This window comes from Osmia bicornis, chromosome 10, assembly GCF_907164935.1.
Source record: "Osmia bicornis bicornis chromosome 10, iOsmBic2.1, whole genome shotgun sequence".
Classification (NCBI taxonomy): domain Eukaryota; kingdom Metazoa; phylum Arthropoda; class Insecta; order Hymenoptera; family Megachilidae; genus Osmia; species Osmia bicornis.
Window position 1 is genome coordinate 3,771,245 of NC_060225.1, and position 21,051 is coordinate 3,792,295.

At 32.8% G+C, this 21,051-nt stretch overlaps 2 protein-coding genes across 6 annotated transcripts in view; one reads left to right on the forward strand and one right to left on the reverse strand.

The window, feature by feature from the left end:
- The window catches only part of LOC114874346 (trehalase-like), a 29,718-nt gene extending 15,392 nt beyond the window's left edge, over window positions 1-14,326 (forward strand). For 2 of the 4 annotated variants that reach the window (XM_029183542.2, XM_046287329.1), the window contains exons 2-10: window positions 2,410-2,526; window positions 3,434-3,735; window positions 4,012-4,190; window positions 6,733-6,914; window positions 7,292-7,538; window positions 8,136-8,376; window positions 10,037-10,236; window positions 13,735-13,905; window positions 14,271-14,326. In XM_029183542.2, coding sequence (XP_029039375.1) covers window positions 2,410-2,526; window positions 3,434-3,735; window positions 4,012-4,190; window positions 6,733-6,914; window positions 7,292-7,538; window positions 8,136-8,376; window positions 10,037-10,236; window positions 13,735-13,902 — 1,636 coding nt within the window. In that variant the 3' untranslated portion in view covers window positions 13,903-13,905; window positions 14,271-14,326. Of the gene's footprint in view, window positions 1-1,177; window positions 1,402-1,456; window positions 1,673-2,409; window positions 2,527-3,433; window positions 3,736-4,011; window positions 4,191-6,732; window positions 6,915-7,291; window positions 7,539-8,135; window positions 8,377-10,036; window positions 10,237-13,734; window positions 13,906-14,270 lie in introns of those variants that run through there. The other 2 variants (XM_029183541.2, XM_029183543.2) reach the window with 2 other exon arrangements.
- A 4,233-nt stretch (window positions 14,327-18,559) lies between these two features.
- Window positions 18,560-20,969, reverse strand: LOC114874361 (B9 domain-containing protein 1). 2 transcript variants are annotated; one of them, XM_046287395.1, is made up of 5 exons: window positions 20,619-20,969; window positions 20,395-20,506; window positions 20,014-20,122; window positions 19,574-19,692; window positions 18,560-18,958 (listed from the first exon to the last, which is right to left on the reverse strand). In XM_046287395.1, exons 1-5 carry the CDS (start codon window positions 20,742-20,744, stop codon window positions 18,855-18,857), a joined length of 570 nt encoding a protein of 189 aa, XP_046143351.1. In that variant the 5' UTR covers window positions 20,745-20,969; the 3' UTR covers window positions 18,560-18,854. The 2 variants fall into 2 exon arrangements, with proteins under 2 accessions (XP_046143351.1, XP_029039392.1); XM_029183559.2 differs by having other exon boundaries at window positions 18,560-19,004.
- Window positions 20,970-21,051: the final 82 nt, after the last annotated feature.

Below are 21,051 nucleotides of genomic sequence, written 5' to 3' on the forward strand. Positions count from 1 at the left end.
GAATTTCAAGTAGTGGAAACAGACTGCTGTGATCAGCCAGCCATATTTTAATAATGATATATTGTTACCTCTTTGAAGAACATTCATTTCGTTATTCTTAAAATATATTGTTAACACGTTGAAAAAAGTACGGTGCTTTGAATTTAATTTAGGTAAATAATTAACACCGAGGAACACTGCCAGTATGCAAGACACTGATTTTATAATTTTTAAAATATGTTATTGGTACATTGACTGTCATTATACTTTAAATTTGATTAAGATAATTAATCAAGAAATAAAAGCAGGGAGAAATTACATAGGTAATTATAAATTACAGCTTAATATCTTTAATAATGTGTATTACCCTGTGTCTGATTATACATCGTTATTTCTACTTACGAAATGATTGATTTTGAAAGACGGAAAGTCTGACACAATTTCATGACATAAAAGTATTGCAAAATAGTACTTATTATACATTAATTTAAAGCTTGAAGTATCCAAAAAATGGCCATTCAAACGCCTTGTCAATATTCTTAATACGAGGTGACTAATCGCGGATTGCAATTAGTTTGATACTTAAATTAATACTCCTGACAAACGAAATCATTGTATTTAATTAGCCCCTCAATAATTAAAGTGCAATCAACTTGTGATAAGTATTCTATAGTAGACTTTGCATCAGATTTGTTTCTCATTGAGTGAACTTTCGATATGATTAAAATCGGATCAACGAGAGTAATCGGCTCAGAATGAGGATTGTGGTTAAATAACAACGATATCCGATTATCGATTCGTAACATTATCAGCAACGATAACTCGCCTAGTTTCAATGTTGATTCTAACTGTTGAAGATACTGACGGTATTGAAGAAATCTCTACACACCTAGTCTATCAGATAGCGCAATCTATAATTACTATGCGTACTACAGGTATGTAATATATAAGGAGTGGGAAACCGTCTCTGGCATCCATACGGTTTATATAATTATTAGAAGTAAGAGATTCAGCGAAGCTGGCTAAGTGCGGACGTACTCAATTATTCAGTTATTACAGTTTTGTTCTTTTCTTTTGTATTCTTTATATTCAATATATATTTTCTTTGTTTACAAATAAATAGTTTTCTTTAAATAAACAACTATAACAGATTATAGGCCCGGACTATCGCGTTTAGTGAATACTAACAATAAGTGAATACTAACAATAAGTGAATTACGAAAGGTAAAAGACGGTTACAAAGTCCAAGATGGAAGTTACAAGTCTGAAAATTGAGAACCTACGTGACAAAGATAATTGGCATCAATGGCGGTTCATTGTGCGCATTTTATTGGAAAATGTGTACGATCTATTTGCTGTCTACGAGGAAAGATTAATAAAACCTGCGGATAGTGTACAGGATCGGGATGTGAAATTTAAAAGGTTTGAAAAAGCAGACAAAGCTGAGAGGAAATTAATCGTAACGACGGTTGAAAAAAATACTTATAACGAAGAACACCGTTAAAACACGGACGTTGAAAGTTAAGAACAGAAAACTTAATTAAAAAGTTTAAATTGTTAATGTATTATTTGAACAAATGACTGTTAACTAACATACAGTTTAGGTAAAGAAGAGTTCATATTTTTCTGAGAGCTGTTTTTGATATTAGAAACCTGGCGGGTCGGCACAACGTGATCCCTTGTACATACATAGGTCAGTTACATAGGTTGAGCGCCTCCAACGTTCAGCCTGGCTTTGCCTTCTGAACGGGCCTTGTATTGGTTTTATTTATTTTTAACCATGTTGTACCAATCTGACACTTGAAACTTTTACAGATAATAGTTAAATAATGAAGGATTATTATTAATTTTTTCGGTGGGTGTCACTCGAGGGATTGTTTATAAAAATCACCTTCAAAAATTTATTTATTAATTTTCAACCCTTAATCATCGGACAAAAATTTTGAAAAAAAGCATGAAATACGGCTAATGAGTTTTATTTGGTTTTATTTATTTTTAACCATGTTGTACCAATCTGACACTTGAAACTTTTACAGATAATAGTTAAATAATGAAGGATTATTATTAATTTTTTCGGTGGGTGTCACTCGAGGGATTGTTTATAAAAATCACCTTCAAAAATTTATTTATTAATTTTCAACTCTTAATCATCGGATACAAATTGTGAAAAAAAAAGCATAAAATACAGCTAATGAGTACCTACTTAGTATGTTCAAATATCTTATTCAGTTATTACAGTTTTGTTCTTTTCTTTTGTATTCTTTATATTCAATATATGTATATTTTCTTTCTTTACAAATAAATATTTTTCTTTAAACACATAACAACCTAATACACTGGAAAATTAATATCATCGCGAGGAAAATACAATAAAACGATCAAGCGTAATAAAGCTGCTGTTTCTAACGATTTTGTTTTTTATGTTTTTAGTGAGATCTATTGTAAGGGGAAATTATTGAAAACCGTCCAACTGAACGAGGTCTTTCCTGACAGCAAAACATTCGTCGATCTTCATCAACTACAGGATCCAGAAGTGACCATGGCCAAGTGAGTGTTCGGTTTTAATTCAGTCTTATTGACCTCGGTTTCTATTCTATTTTCTATTCGGAATGTGGCCCATTCTATGTTTAAATTTTATAGTACGCATTATGAAGGAGACGGAAAAATACTGGAAATCGACAAAACTTTAACACCTTGATTACCAAGTCACAATAACAATAAACGATCTTTGAACGGCGGACCATGAAGAGAGCCTCAATTTTAATTTAATTTCATACTTCATATTATTTTTATTTCCTAAATTTCACATTGTTCCTCCTCTGTTCAAAAAAATTGGATATTGGAAATTGAAAAAATTTGGATATTTCTATAATAAAGTGTTGTGATTTTTAAAAGGACTTTTAGTATCAGTGTGTTTAACAGCACACGAAAGCGGATGCAGTTTACGAGATAGTGAGAAAAGGAATCACGGTAAACGGACTGTTTTTAAATCAATCTTCACGATCGTTGGATAGCAACCCACGTTAAATCACTTGGATTTTTACGATTTTTATAGTGTTTCGCTTTACGACAATGGGTTACTTTCATTTTCGTGTGTCTTTGTTACACCCTCCATAACTCCCCCTATAGCTTTGCAGTTTGATTCCACAAAAAGTATAATAGTATAACATAGAAATAAGACGTCCATTACTTAAAATCACATTATTTTATTTAAATAAGTCTATGACAAATAAAATTTCTAAATGCTGATTTTTACAAGTGTCAGATTTCACGAAATGTGTAGTGGTCAATGTATTAAAAACAGTTTTGTCAATTTCATCTCTTTTTTCTGTTTTTTGACTCTGGAGATTTTTTTTTTATTTAATCGCTTCACCGATACGGGGTCAATAGTTTGGCTGTTTGACAGTACCGTGATCAATCAGCTAGTCAATCGCTTCTATTTCTGCTCGATCAGTTTCTACCGCCTGCTGAACGCAACGAATAATAAACCGACTCGAATGCAGCTGACTCAATACGTTAATGAGAATTTCGCGTCATCGAACGAATTGGTGAATTGGACGCTGCCAGATTGGACGGAGAATCCTTCGATTCTGAAACGTATCCAGGAGCCGAAATACCGAGAATGGGCGAAATATCTGAATGAAATCTGGAAGGACTTGGCGAGGAAGATGAGCGACGATGTTGAAATACATCCAGAGAGACACAGTTTGATTTACGTAAAGAATGGGTTTATTATTCCCGGAGGTCGTTTTAAAGGTAAGTCGTAAATTCAATTTTAATAACAGCAAATAATAATTTATATATTTAAAAATAAATTCCACATTTTTCTTTGAAAATAAAGCATCAAATGATCAATCAATGTACTTTAAACTAAGCATATCTACAATATTTCAATCTATAGCCAGTGATATATTGACAGAATTTAAATTGAATAAATCTAACGAAAGATTAACGTACATTTAATTGATATAAATCGTATCACCTTTCTGTTTTTCTATAAAATATATTTGAAAATTTGTTTTCTCCTAATAGAATTCTACTATTGGGACAGTTACTGGGTGATTGAAGGGCTCTTGTTATCCGACATGTATCAAACTGCCAGAGGAATGATAGACAATTTCGTGTACATGGTGGAGAAATATGGGTTCATACCCAACGGGGGTAGAATTTATTACCTTATGAGGAGCCAACCGCCCCTATTACATCTCATGGTACGTCATATTTTTTCATATTAACTCTAAACTCGTTTCACTTTCATCTGTCTACGCATCATTATCGCTGAAATTGTTTTAATGAAGAGAGTTTTTATTGCCCTTATCGTTCATGGTTCTAGTTTAAATTAACAAGCTGTACAATGATTAGCACCTTCAATTAATTATTTTAATTAAAGATCCTTCATTATAAAATGATACCAAAGGTAATTTAATTACTTGAAAAATTTGACAAATAAAAATTTTACTTAATTTGAGGGAGTATAAAATTATTAATAAATTGATACATATTGAAAATACGAATTTTTATTATAATTGAACATGTGGCTGATTAATGCAGTGACAAAAGTAGTACATTTTGTCCTGCATGTTTATTAAAATTATTTTAATATTTCTATCTGTTTGAGGCAATAAAAATTCGAACAATCGTTTCCTCATTCTCATTTCGCCAAATAAATTAGTTAGAAAGGTATTCGATAGAGAAAGTACGTGTTCGTCATTCGTAGAAAATTACAGCTGAAACCTGTGAACGAAATGGGACTTGAGTTTCGACTTAATTAAAGTCGCATTGAGTAGTGTTAATTGCAATTCCATTTATTACTCGCATCAGCTCGATTCGATATGTACTGCACTTAGATTGTACACTGGTTCGATCACCATTCGAAAGGGTTGTTCGAAGAAATTTCAACCAGCTTTCCAATTCTTGTGTCGCTGAACTCGGTCGAGCTAGGAACTCTACTTTTGGCAAAATTTTATCACCATGGTAAAAAGTTTTCCCCATTTCCCTTCTGCCCAAGTCGGTGTCCACTCCTCCAAGATTTCCACGCAATTGAATTCGCAAAGTCGATCGACGGAAAATGTGTGTAATTCAAGAGAGAAATCGATATGACCATCGTGAACGGGATACCCGGTTCGCATTGCTTAACTCTAGAATATTTTTCGAGGAAACTTGCTACTTAGGAGATAAGACTTTGTTATTTCCTTAAAGAATCCGGACGAGAGTAAAGTCATTGCAGCGGATAAGCTTCCGACGCGACGTAGGAAAGAAATTAATTCATAGATTAGACATACATTGGCAGAAGAAAGTTGTTGTATATGAAATTACATGGAATTGAAATCGTTGTATCTGAAATGACCTATTTCAGAAAAGTTGATGCAATTTCATGACATAAAAGTATTGCAACATAGAATATATGGTAGATCAAATTGAACGTTAAAATTTACTGAAAATAACTACATAATGATTTTATAAATCTTCTGCAATTATTTTAGACTTTTTCTGTTTCGAAAGAGAATTCTCCATGGTACATCATTGTACGTTGCAATATGCAACCAGTCGTCTGATATTAAGAACATTAACGAACGGTTTATATAGTCATTTTCGTTAAACTTCAAGCTTTAAATTAATGTATCACAAGTGATATCTTGTAATACTTTAATGTCATGAAATTTACCAAAAAATTTTACTTTTGATTTTACCTTCGACTTCGCAATAGTTTGTGCTGAATATAAATCACCAGATAGTTAGATGATTTCTCTACAAATTTTACAAGTTGGATGTTTTTGCAGCAAACGAATGCTTGTTTTTTACAACAGTAGAAGAAATACAATTCACCTCGTGTAGTACTGCAATTTTAGGAAATTTAGTGTTACCCCTGGATCAGTCGTTTGAATAAATCCGAGGACAAGAAGAACCAGGAAAATCGTTACCAACCAAATTCCATTGCGCCACATTTTCTTCGACGCACGAAAATTTAAAGTCGAAGAATACTCCAAGGAGTTTAGTGTATGCATACAAGTGCTTGCTGCTGCTTCTTTGACGAATCAAAGAACAATGTCGAGTCCTTCCCCAATTCGACTGTTCGTTACTGTGAATTGCATTTCAAAGGGTAGCATCTCGTCGAATCTGTTCTTTTGACACGAATTCGAGTCTCAAGTTGAATGGAACGCTTGTTGAAAGTCGAATCGGATCAATAAATCGATCATTTAATTCCTTCTGTTGCTAGTTTTTTGAAAGGGACGATTAACTTACAATTAGTAGAATTGTAATTAATTATCCGTAGAGCTAGTGCCGACTATCGGGAAGGCGGGGTTGAGCTATCGAGCCTCCAAGGGTGCTTAAATCTAATTTTTAAAATTGCACCAGCTTGAAAATGAAAAACTTTTGTATTGTACAATTTGGGCGAGGGGAGACTAGCTCAGGGTGACAGACGCGATAAAGCCGGCCTTGTATAAAACAGTTCGAGTGAATTTCAATTCAAAAATGAATGTTTTTTAGTTTCAAAACATACATGCATACATATGCAATCAATACTTCCACTATTCTACATCCCAAAAGTTTTTGTTTCATATCTTCAGAAAGAGTTTGAATTGGAAAGCGCTTACTTCCGAATGCAATCAACCCTCCAATATATTTTCGGTAAAGATACTTTATATTGCGTTGTTGTTGTCCGTGGCAAGTTTCGGAGAACCATCGGCAATATCGTGAAAGTTGGCGAATAATACATGATACTTGCTGCTGAATTTCGACTTCTGTTCATAGGTTTCAAGGTACTTGGATTTCACGGGAGACTACAAATATCTTGGTATAATTTTACCTACGCTGGAGAAGGAGTTCGCGTTTTGGCAGCAACAGAAAATGATAGATGTTACAAAAGATGGAAGGACCTACAAGATGGGACACTACGTTGTCAATAGCGCCAGACCACGACCAGAAAGTTACAGGTAACTATTCTGTTTTTTTCCTAGAATCCTAGAAACTTTTTACACTGTCACTGAAAAATAGATGGCCAAACTTTGATAACGTATTCCACAAGGGATGGTGGAGGATCGTGCAAACATAAATTTGGGAATGTTTTCTTTCCAAGATAAAATTTAAAATAAAAATTTTGTTTTATTTTTTAAAAAATTATTGGCATTCCGATTATTAGTGATTAATGCTAAAAATTTCTAATATTGAAATATTAAAATTTCTAATTGGATATTTAATAAAATATTAGTCTGATAGCTTAAATTTGAAAATTTTTTAATTGTATGCGTAGTAATAATATTTGAATACTGAAACGGTTCTGTGGATCTTTGAAATATTTTTATGACTTTAGAGAGGATTACAATATGGCGCAAGAACTGCCAGAGAAAGACCGGGATTTCTTTTACAATAACATAAAGGCAGGCGCCGAAAGCGGTTGGGACTTTTCCAACAGGTGGTGTTTGACCAACAACAAAAACGCACCGCTCAGTTTACTGAACATTAGCACGCAGTACATTATACCTGTCGACCTTAATGCAATCTTGCAGCAGAACGGACGCCTTCTCAGCGAATTTCACTCTCTCCTGGGGAATAGCGCGGTAAGCTCGAAACTAAAGCTGACGAAGTTCTACCTATAAATTAATGCGTATAACAGGTGCCATAATATCGTTGTAGTTCTATTAACTACCGGAGTTAGATTATTTAATATAATTCAATTTGTTGATGCAGTTAGGAAATTAAATCAAACTTTAACCCTTTCGCTATTATTATACCCCCCTTTCAATGAGCTACTTTTTTGCTTATATTATAATGAAATACTTTATATTCTGTATTATAGTGTACTATTTATGGTAATTTTTTTAATATGATATTTAATCATAATTTCTAAATTCTTATTATTATGTTTACTATTTCAGAATTTGCACACTTTGTATTTGACCGCTATAACATTATAGTAGTATAGTAGTACAGTAGCATAATAGCCTAGTAGTGTAGTAGTATACCTTATATTATAGCATTATCCATACCTTGATAGTGAAAGGGTTAAAAATTGCCAAAAAGGCATTTTTATATTTCACTAGGAATTTGATACAATAATTTTTTCAGGTATTAAATATGAGATAGAAAAATGCATAAAACATCAATTTTTCATCATTAATTAACGTCTTTCGTTGTTTTTTAATAATTTTTTACAGAAAGCTCAGTATTACGCGAAAATCGCGACAGAACTTCAGCTTGGCATCGACAATGTTCTGTGGAACGAAGACGAAGGGATATGGTTCGACTACGACATGAGTCATAAGGCACCCAGAAAAACATTTTACCCTTCGAATCTTGCGCCATTATACACGAGAAGTTACAATCGCAATCAACGGGAACAGTACGCATTGAGTGCTGTAAAATATCTGAAATTGCAGACCATCGACAGTTTCTTTGGTAAGTGTTTATAATTCAATAGAAATTCATTCTATTGATTTGTTTTAAAATTGTACGAAAAGAATTCTTTCCCTTAAGGGTACGTACCATTAGAATGAAATCGAATGGAATCGAGATAAGGAACGTATATTCATCCCTATTTTAGTCACGAGCAAAAGATTGCATTTCATGGGGTGCACGAACAGTATTGTTAAGTAGCAGTCTAGTTGACTGGCGCGGCGGTGCATTGAACTGAATTCTGATAACTTTTTGTTAGGAAATCCTTTGTGAAAGTATAATATATATTGATTCAATAGATCATGAATATTCAATTTGTTTTAAAAAAGTAATAACCAAAAACCGAGGCTTAATTTTAAATAAAAAATTTGTATTTCATTATAACCAATAATAATACATTTAGAAATCATAATAAATTATAATTAGAGGTAGGTTTAAAATTTGTTGCAATTTGTAAGGGTATTCAATTTAAAGAGGTCAAAAATAGGAGCTACAAAATTTGGCCTATTATTTAAAAATTTAAACAAGGAAAATTATAAATTTTTGAGATAATAGCATAAATACTATGCCAGCAATTACCAATGTGTCAAAACTATATTATAACATTAATATTAGACAAAAAATGTGAGCAAAAATATTTGCAAAATTTAGGAAATAATTACGTAGAAAGATAGCAAAACACGTCTCATTAATTATGCATTTTGTTCTGAATCGATATCCCAATTAGGTATGGAGATACGAGATTTTAAAGCGTAGCACTTACAATCAGGGTTGTGAATGAGCAGGCCTAATCTCTGACCCACATTTTATTCCTGGGAGTGCGTACGCGTAGTAGTAGTAGCAGTAGTAGAAAAGCATGAATCAGCGTCTGTCAATGCCTACCCTACAGGTGCCGTAAGTAAGGTAGATCAACGACAGGAGCGACGGAGACAGCGATAGTATTAAAATATTCGAAATTATGCTTCGCTTTAAATCTCGATATCTCGGCATCCGAAAGTGTTATCGACGCGCATCAAACTGCATTTTAAAGAGGAAATATGCTTCTTTTTTACGATGTAACATATATGAAAATATTTGAAACGGTTTTGGCACAGTGCCGGTTTGAAGTTTAAATAATTTTAATACAAGTTGGATGTGACTTTGATGATAAATTGATTTCTAACGCGAATGATTTATGTATATTTGTAATTAATTATTTTATATATTGGATTTTATTGATCTTAAAGATTGTTTAATGGAAAATTTGAAATGATGGGAAATTTAAAAACATTTTATGATTTTATTGCAAATGTTGCGATGTTTAAACAAACAAAGAATGACAAGATATTATGCATATTTACATTTTTATTTTATAGAATTAACAAAAATTTTGAATTACAAAATATACAAGGTAACAAAATTTTCATTTGAAAATTATACATTTAATTTTAGATTAATACTGTAATATGCGTTTTGTTAAATTACGTCTCGCTTCACCCAGGTTAACTCTATAAGAAAAAACATATATTAACATATGATCAAATACATTTAAGTGTAGTGTTAATTTCTCATAATAAGGGTGGATGATTTTCTGAGAAGGATTCAGTCGAAGATGCAAGCTGGTACAAATAGATATGTGTAATAAGGTTGCTTTAATCAATTTGTTTTCATTTCGGCTTCGTAGGCGGCACACCCACGTCACTAAATTACACGGGCGAACAATGGGATTTTCCAAACGCTTGGCCACCACTACAATCGTTCATTGTGATGGGTCTTTACTGGACCGGAGTGAGAGAAGCAATGGAGTTCGCCGATGAATTAGCATCTAGATGGCTTAGTTCTAATTACGCTGGCTTTGTCGAAACCGGACAAATGTTTGAAAAGGTGAGTTATAAGTAATACCGTGAAAGGAGAGTAACTCATTTTGTTTTGGTAGATTTAAAAAAAAAAAAAACAGAAACAAATGGTGGAGAAATAAATGGTCTTTTAATGGAAGAAGCCATGTACATTAACGTATAATCTATCTATGTTTGCTAAGAGGAAGTTGAATAACAATTCCTTTTTTATATGATTGGATATATTTTCTTTCTAATTTATTTTCTAAATTTAGAATGAAATAGGTCTCTGCACACTAATGTAAAATATACAAATTTAATGCAATTAGAATTACAATTTTTTTGATACTATTATATATGTTTGCTTCTTATTCCATTTTAATTTATTCTCTACACAAATCCATTCTGTAAACATTAATTCTTCCTTCTTATTGAAATTGAAATGATTCACTCGAGATCGTAGAAATTCTTTAAGCCAAGCTGAAGTGAAATACCAGATGATGCCCTTTTCTCTCTGTAAGGCCAAGAGGAAGAAAGTCATTTAAGTTTATTAAGCTTCCAATATCATTACGATCGTCGTTTCTTACACTTGATTACTCAAAGAACGCGTTGCATATTCATCTGTATTAAAAAATTTCAATTATGCAATTTCGCATTTCGAACTATGTATATTGGAAATACATAAATTATTATATCCTGAACGAAAGAGCTAATTTCTGACTGAATGAGAAATCAATTCGAAACGAAAATGAAATTCAACAAGAATGTAAAAGCAAGTTAATCCATCAGAATTTTAAAAGCGTACTTCCACTAAAAATCGACTGGCAAAACTGATTTAATTAAAACTTTGCCTTTTTTTATATCCGTGGTAAAAGCTGGTATATTGACGCTGGGGAGTAGCTTAATAACTTTTCCTTAACAATGAATGTAAAAACTTGACATTTTCTCAATTTTTAGTTATCCAAAGTTAATAATCGCGTTTGAAATTTTCCAAATAACCTTAATTTTAATTATAGAAAATTAATGTTGTAACAAAAATTTTAATTAAGAAAAAATATCATTAAATTACGACTCTTTTATCAGCATGTTATAAAAATATATTCATTCAATTTTTTTTGTGCCCGAAGCAGGTTTTAATTAGCAGATTTCATTTTTATAAATTCACAATCCTTTCTAACCATTATTGCACAAAGAAATACAATTGATTGCAATGGAAATTCTCGATACCAGAATAAAGAGAGAGGAGAAATATTACATTATTCTGGTGTAAAATATAAATTGTTCTGCATACAGTTCACTTTATAAATTCCACATTTTCGCATATAAATATGTATACACGTGCAGGACAAGCTGTTCAATTTTCCTCGGGTACATAAACGAGGCTTTATGACATAACTCGGTTGACTGAGATATGTGTTGCCTTCGAGAAAGGGACTATCGAGGCTACGAGATAGATGCATAAATTCACGCTGAAATATATCTCGTTCGACAGAAACGACACGTGGTGTGAGTGAGTTTCAACTGGAAATGGAATGAATCTTTGTTCATCATTTTTTATCCTGCTGAAAATGTTCGCATGGTCGGAACCCTTTCTATTCTCTTTCCACTTTGTCCACATTTCTTCATTAACCATCCTCGTGTTGTTTTTACGCAATCATGAGAAAATGGAAAAGATGGTAGATGTACACGTACGATCGTCATAGCTGAAAAGCATGCTGCGTCCGTACTTCGTTTTCATCGCGATACCATGACCCAAAGGAAAATTTATGAAGTTAACCTGTCGGTGGGATTGCGGGTGAAAAATATCGGCAGGATTTCTTTCTCCTTCATGACAGACAAGACTAACCGAACGATGTTGTATTTCAGAAGACTGTCTCTCGAAAAGAGACGGTTTATTGATTTAAACGTTCACCGTTTGGATAAATTGAAAACTACTGTTGGCTTGCAAAGAATAGGTTTTTTTTGTGAATTCTTTTTTCATTTCAAAATGTATTCGAGGGTAAACTTATTGAAGAGAGATTGTTTGAATAAATAATTTAAGCCTGGAACGACGGACCATGAAGAGAGCCCCAATTTTAAATTGAAATAAATGGGTCAATATTTTTGAACGTTGTAATTGTATGTCTTGTTCTTATCTTCGCAGTCACAAAGTCAATATCTATATAAATTATCCTTCTCTTTAATTGAGCATTTATCAAATTAAACGACTTCTGATAGTCTCCCATGAAACATCTCCGAATTAGGAAAGAAGATTTAAGAGAGCGGCTCGTAATTGCAGTTTTATACCCGTAGCGACAATAATTCTCAATGAAGTTCAGGAAATATCGAAGAAGATTATCGTCAGCATTATCGTTATTAGAAGAGAAATTTATTGCCGAGGAAATCGTATCGAAGTTAATACTATACGAGAAATAATTGCTCGGGTAATTGACGTTATTAAAAATTGATACGAAGGCACGAAGTCGTCTTCGATCCTTTCTGAAGACCTGCAGATAGATGTAACATTCGAAATTCAACCGTTTCGACAAGGTTTCTATTTTAAATATAACTTTCTAGCCAATCGGTTTCGTAACAAGAAAATTGTTTTGTTCGATAGAAAAATACTTGATCTTATTTTCACTTGTTCTTTCTATAAGAATTGTTGTTTTTTGGATAAAAGAAATTATCAGTCCTAATGGAACTGAAATTAGATTTTCTATATGAAGCCATTTCTATCCTGAAAACGTAATTCAAGAAAATAATTGAATCGAATCCGGTTCTAATCTCGTGTTTCCCGGAAAATCCTTAGATTCTCGAGTGGAAGATTTTCATCTTAACCGGATCATCCTGACGTTTCCAGAGTGCCTTTTCGACAAATTGAATGCAATCCGTTCGGCCTGGAAACGAGACGTTTAATGCGAGTAAATGCAAACAACGTACCCCTGAAGGGTAATGAATTTTTAACACACCGTAACGAAGCTCAGTTTTCCTTCGTTTTCTTTCAAGAAACTTTAATCGCGATTAGTCCTGTGAGTGAATAAAAGTACAACAAAGGGAGAGCCTGTTTGACTAGGAAGATCCTTGAAAGATCTGCTTTGTATGTGAGAAAAGAGAAGAGGAATCGACGTTGTTTCTTCTCGTCCTTGTTCAGAATTTCATTAGAAGCAAAAGTTAATCCCGCTCAATGATCAACTTGGTAAACTTTAATTAGTCATTGCTCGCTCGCTACTACTTGTAAGTGTTGATTCTTGTCTCTTGATCGTTAAAATTCAGAATGGAACTCTTGGCACACTTTGTCAGGTTAAATCCTGCCTCTATCTTCTCCTTCGGTTCTTTGTGTATCCTCTTTCCATTGGTGCGAGTAGGTGAGGGTCAAGATAGGCCTGGTACCCTGAAAAGAAAAATTTTAGTTACTCTCTTGTTTCTTACAAAACGAAGTTTCTGTACACGGCAACCACAAAAGTTAATAAAGAGAGTTGATCGATGCGTAACTTAATTACTTCCTTGAAGTAAGTCCTTTCATAATGAATCAAGCGATTGCTTACTGTAATTAGTGTTTTAATTGCAGTACGATTCGAGTATACCTGGTCAAGGAGGTGGCGGAGGGGAGTACAACGTTCAGACCGGTTTTGGATGGACCAATGGGGTAGTACTGGAATTTCTTAACACCTTCTCCTCCCTTAGAGTTAAGGAACCGAGGAACAACAGCGAATTGTACATGGCGATCGAAGAATAACAGGTGAGAAGGGACATTGGTAAATGCAGGGGACAATAAATAAGAAAGATGCAATTTAGGGAATTCTACAGATTTTTAATTATAATTCTTTTATGTTTAGTATAAATTTTGCTAAGTGAAAGTTGTCAAAAATAGCAATGAAAATAATTAAAAATTTTGAAGGTACTAATATCAGTGGAGCCCAGGACTGTAGCCCTCTTTAGACCTTCCTTTAATCCATCACTGACCTATATAAAAATTTCATAGTTTTCAAAATAAAAATTATTTTTGCTCTGCAAGTGAAGCATTAATTTATAGATATTTTTATATTACAGATATATTAAGTATATAATTTTTAAAAGATTAATATTTTCACAATTTTGTTGCAGGTTTCATCGATGACAATGCAACGCGTATATTCCAATGAATCTAGTCTATACGAAAACAAAAAACCGGCAGCGCGTTTTACGAAACTCACCGTTTCTTCAACGCAACTCCACATATGCTTTCCAGAGAATCTTGATTCTCTTTGCCTTACAAATTGTGATCAAATATTGTTAATCTTGTTCATGTAGATAGTAGGTATTTGTACTTACAGTTGAACGCACAATGATTTCATGGGTACAAACATTTATCCAATTTGATCTTAGCAAAAAAGAATATTATCTCTGTATTTAATGTTTCTTGATAATCTTACTGATCTACAATTAATTCGTTACTAATTTTCGTTATAATGCGTACAGTATTAAGCAAAGTGGCCTCCCTAAGGAAATAATTAAAAATTTTCATTTTTACGATATTAATATTAAAAGTGATTTAGAAATAAAATAATATCATTTTTAATGATTAAATATTAGAAAATTTAGTATATAATTAAGAAAGATGAATAATAATATCAATTGCAATTTAAATTCTCCTGCATAAATGTTCATACGCAAGTGGTGGGGGGCCACAAACCTATATATATATGGGATCTTCTCCCCTCCATCGTCATTTTCCAGGTGGCCACTGACGGGCCTGGAAGGGGGGATATCGGCATTTCTCTAGGGAAACTGACTATGCTCGGTACTGTACAATTATTCGTATATCAAATTTGCAGCTAAGTTGACAGGAAATTTATTCTATTTAACAAATCGTGTGAGGATACCACGTTTTTAGCACAATGAAAAGATATTTATTCGCATCGGAATAGAAATTTCGAATGGTTACCGATGTCAGTGACATCATAATAATGTTATATTATTATTTTTTGTTTTGTTTTTTAGTCGAATTCGACAAACGTGTACGTCGCATACACGGTAATAACAAACACAAAGTATGTTTGCGTGCAACTCGTCAGTATTGTAATTTAATGCTAGCTGTAACGATAAGTTAGAGTACTGTTAAAGAAAAAATTCGCTTTGTTTGGTGTTTGAGAGAAATGAAAGAACCTCCGATATTTTAAGCTTCGTGTATTTCCAAAGAATCGTTTTATCGACATTGTTATGTACAGCTATTGAAAATGATGAATAAGTATGGAATATAATGATGGTTTATGAGAAAGGAAACGATATTTTAATACATTATTAAATGAAGCATACATTTATAACAAAAGGTATCGTGTGCCTGTATGGAAATAAAGGAAAGATATAATTTATCATGAAGAAAAATTGTTTTATTTCAACTCGTGTTCTATTGAAGATATTCTTCTCTGAAAATTATGAAACTGTATCAAGGATGAGACAGCTGTTTCTTCCAAGTGAAGAAGTCTTAATGACAATATGTTGATATTTTTTGGATATATTATATAAAAATATTTAAATTTTTATATCAAGATTTCCATATTACAATATAAATAATTTTAAAGAACTAAGAAGAGAATATTTTTACAATAATAAATTTTGAATAATTAATTTCAATCACTACCAGCTGATATTATAATAATAGTTGTTCAACTACTCTCAAGAATCGTGGTTCCATATATCACACACGTTTCATGTAAATAATTTATTACAATTTTTCACTCATCGAAAACAAGATTGTAAAAAGCACCCGAATTTGCGGACATGTCTCGACTGAAAAATAAGTAGAACTACGTTTAAATGCAATTCACGTTCAAGTTTTCTCCCGATTCCGCTTGATCGACCGGAAGAAACGAAATGTAATCAACCAACTGGGTATTGAACATTTCGACGAATAGGTAACCGGAAAGCTACATTTACAAAGCATATTTTCACGCAAACACATTGTTACGAATCTCGCTTAAACTCTACCGATACCAGTTTCTTTTACAGTGTTAAACACAACTCCCGCAATTCCGAGGTTCACGTTCCTTTTTTCGATACATTTCATTACAAGTTTACCCTTTTTCCAATATTTTCACATAGCAAGAGGAGAATGAAAATTACGGAAAATTTTCGCCGTTTCTTTACCATTCGTTTATCCAGCCTAGTATGACGTTCAGAACAATTTACGCTTCCGTTAATGTCCAGAACAGCGTTCGCTTTCCCAAAAAGCAGTAAAAAGCAGTAATAACGAACTAAAAGTGCACTGTACGCTCCATGTGTTGCAGAAATTAATTCGTCGATGTACCTTTTTAATTAAGACGGTTCAAAGGTATTTTACTTTCAGAAAATTTAATTTTTTGTTTATTATAAAAGATTCACAAAATCACCGAAGTAACAGAGCACTTTGATTTCTAGATTATTGGAAAATGGTTTTTTTAGTTCTTCGGAAAATTTGAAAAACGAGATAGTTGTCGTGGGTTTCAACGGGATTTTGTTTCGCGTTTTTAATATTATCGCGTTACACGGCACGGTGAATTGAATTGAATTTACAGGCTTGAAAAATCGACCCGTCAGCTATTTTTTTTTTTTTTTTTTTTTTTTTTTTTATTATTTAAACGTTTACAGAATCAATATTGATAGAGTAACGAATATACAATGTTTGATGTAGCATGAACAAATTATCATTATTTGTTTATTTATTTATAATGGTCGCATGGTTATGTTGCATTTTTCAATAATTATGAATCCTAGGGAAAGAATGATTTGTCTGTATAATTTTTTTAGTACTTTTATGTCACGAAATTAGCTCAGACTTTTTACGTTTCGAAATTGGATACCTGATATTAGTACAATTAACACTGTTCGTTGCAATCCGCAATTAGCCATCTCGTATTAAGAATATTGGCAAAGTGTTTATATACCCATTTTTATGAAACTTTTAGCTTTAAAATGTTGTATCACAAGTGCCAGTTTATCAAACTTTTGTGCCATGAAATTGTGTCGGATTTTATGTGTTTCGAAATTAGCAGCTGTTTGCTTTAATTGGGCCTCAGCCATTTTATATAAAGAATATTAATGAAACTTTTACATGAGCAATTTCTTTAGATTTCGAACTTTAAATTGATATGTCATAAGTATTATTTGGTGATACTTTTGTGTCATCATTTTATTTTTGAAGTTGATTTAATATTTTCAATTTGCTAATTTGAAAAATTTCTTCATTTAAAAAAACGGCTGATGGAATGTATAAAATTTAAATTCAAAATAATACATTAATTAATGAAATACATAAAGAATACAAAAATTAATTATGTGAAACGAAAATTATTATTTTTCAACCATATGTGGTAGATTAAACTTGGACCACGTGTCTCCATTGTATGCAACTGCGATAGTTGTTCGTGGCTAAGTATTCAAACGTTATTAACAACCATATCGTGTTACGATCGTTCTAAAGGATTCCTTAATATCTTCGCCGATAGTTGTCGTGATCTCCTTTAACGTTACAGTATGCCCACTAAAATATGAAACGGGTGGCGGGCACCGTTTACCATAATCACGGTGAGCCTTGCAGAATATTGACTATTAACCGACACACTTGATATGAACGGTGTCGTAAAATCTGCAAGACTCCGTCACAAAGTGTTTAATACCCGAAACATAAAGTATCGGAACTTGAGTTGCATTTAAATTTAATACAACATTAAATTAAAATTGTGTCTCTTTCCATGGACCACCATTCGAGGGTTAAGCAGCTCATATTTTCATAACAGACCATTTAAAATTCTTGCTTTAAAAATATTACACCATAGAATACTAATGGCTTATTATTGTAATTAAAGGGTTAATTTGTATTTATTTTTAAACACACGTGTTCCTTTGTTTTAGCTTTATCAGCAATATCGTATTCATAAATGCAAAGTAGTGGCGGAAGAAAACATGAAAATAAACGCTCGAGGATATCTACATATGTATGTCTTTCTCCGTGAAAATCCCGTGAAAATGTTTTTTCACGTTTATGCACAAAATGATGTGGAGTTTGTACTCTATCGACAGATCTATCGACGTTCCTGTCTACTGCATTTTTTCATGTAGATCCATGAAACGATTTGCGGGAATATTCCAGTCCAGTGATTGATCTGCCATCGACGCGTGTACAAGGTGGAAAAATGCTGAAGCACTGATTTCCAGTTTGACATATGTAACAATGTTAATAAATTAATAAAATTGAAAATTAGGTCGTCAAGAATTTTGAGGAGTCAAATTTTAGGAATTTTTAATTTTAAAGATTTTGAGAATTTAAAGAACCCCACGTTTTTGAGGAGCTTTCAATTTTAGGAATTTCAGAAATTTCAAAAATTGAAAATGAATTTGTATAAAACCTTATATTTATTAATTACAATCTTTCCCTTAATTACACTTTACATTTTTTAATATGATATATTACAAATATATAAAATCCACTCGTTTAGTCAAAATAGCGTTTTAAACGCTTGAACATTAATCTTAGGTAATTAATTTCGTGTTACCGTCTTAATCACTGCAGTAACTGGTTAACGAGCACAGTAGTTAATAAAAACATTTTTCCTAAATCTCTCACGAGTTTCATCGGATTTTCCATGCGCCGTGAAATATACCGAAGCGAAAGAAAAGAAGAAGAAATATTAGTCCAGTAATGGAGGACATTTGTGCCCATAACAAGTCTCATTATTTCTTCTGTTTCTCACCGTTGTTGTAGCCAAGCTTGAAGAAATCTTTTAGCACAACGTTGAACGTTACGGTAACAATACCCTCCACTCTCATGCGCGTGACTGCAATTATAAAGGAAGTTATTACTCGAGACCACCCACTTCATACCTGGAAGAAACATCAGGTACGCGTAAGCTTTCTACCCGGCTTTATGACATCTGTAAATCTTGGAAAATAAACTGTTCCTACGTTAAGCTCTCTCATTCAAAACCACTTTATTTCCTCTTATTCTTCCAGCTTTGAGAAATCATAAAGTGTCCGATTGCAAATTGTGCTCGAGATATTGAGAACAAGTATTTTTGAGTGATTCAACAATCAGATATTTAATCGATTAATAATTGGATCACTAATTATAATTGATAATTTAATTGATTAATTAATTCATTTTTCTGACAAATTATTATTTTTCAGGTCCATCCCGGGATCTCCAGGAAGCATGGGAAAATTTTATTACGAACTGCTGACTCATTGGAAATTAATTTCATCCATTGATTTTTCTGTATGGATGAATATAAGGTTGAGTTAATGCAAATCTATTCATCGAAATTGGAACATGCACTTTGATAGATGAATCATGTTGAATTGCCCATATTGCAAATCTTGACTGCTATCAATTTGATATTAACAGTATTGGGTCATTGTAGCCCAACGCGAAGTGCTTCTAAATATTGACTTACGTTCCCTTCCGCCACCTGAGGCCAATATCGTTGGATCAATTAACTCCGGTCTTCTACCTGTTAACCAGGCTGCAAATCGTTGCAACGTCGAAGAGGACTCAGGTACGTACACTGATACCCTAGAAAATTTGGAGTGAAGTGATTTATTAATTAACAGATTGTCTAACATCCAGTAATTACTCAAAGAAAAAATTTTCAATTGATGTAAAGAAAATTTTACATCATTAGGATTAGTGTAAAATGAATTTAATTAAAAATTCATGATAGTGATTAATTTTTCTAACTTTATTAAATTTTGAAGTACATCATTTTATACTTATGAAATTATGAAAATGTTTTCAGTGAATGTTAAGGCATATTTTTTGATAGTTTAGCAAAATACCTTCTTGATTTATTGCAATCATGAATTACACCTGTAATATCGTGAAACGCTTTAATACCTTTTTTCATGGCAACCTGTTTCCAGCGGTAAATGACACACCCCATATCCTCTAATGACATCGTGGCCAAAGATGTCCAGCCCGTAAATCGACATTATTAACTGGGGCCCTGTGACAATGTTTCTTGTAAGTTGCGAACGTTTTCTCAAAATTATTTATTCGATATTGCACAATATTAAATGAAAAGCTATGCAACATTTTTACAGTACAATAATAGCACAAAAGTCGTTAAGCAATGAAAGTTAATTTTAATCGAGGATTAGTGCAATTCCTTTATTAATATGCACTCAAATTAGTTGGATTACTATTACTGCTGATAGCAATGAAAGGGATCAAGGAGTAAATTCCCATCGAAAAGGATTAAATACCACTTTAACTTACATCCATGTGGACTGGTGCTTTTGAATGTAATCTCCAAGGGGAAATTCCATACAGCCAGATTTCGCGGGTCATTGCTGCACTTGCACATTTGCGTTAAACCTTCTTCGATACCCTGACAAAATTATACACACGTGAGTATAGGGGGTTTAAATTTCTTTCTTTTTTGGCACAGATTTTATTTTCATTTGCCATTTACGTGACAAATTAAAAAATAAATGACTCACGGCGACAACAGTCCATTCGGACCCACAATGAAATCCGTACTTGCAGTAGGCATTATTGATATCATAAAATTCCGCGTGCTCAATTGATCCCGTGATCGATAGGAAAAATTCACCCTCGACCGACATTACAATTCATACTGTACGAAGTTTGAATGGTAAAAATGAGAGAGCATTTGAACTAACTGGCATGTGCTTCAAGTTTGTTCTTCATCAAGGCTTTGTGTACGATTCTGGGAATTGGTCGCCCTGGTAACGAAACATGCGCCCCGCTTTTATGGAACATGTGGCGTGTCGAATAGTTGAAAGGGAAACTTTTGAATGGCTCTCGTAATTTCAAATTTTATCCTCTGTTGAAAATGAGATTATGTTTCGAAAGTTTTCTAATGAATGAAACGAAATATGATAGATAAAAATAGTCTAAATTATCGAAATA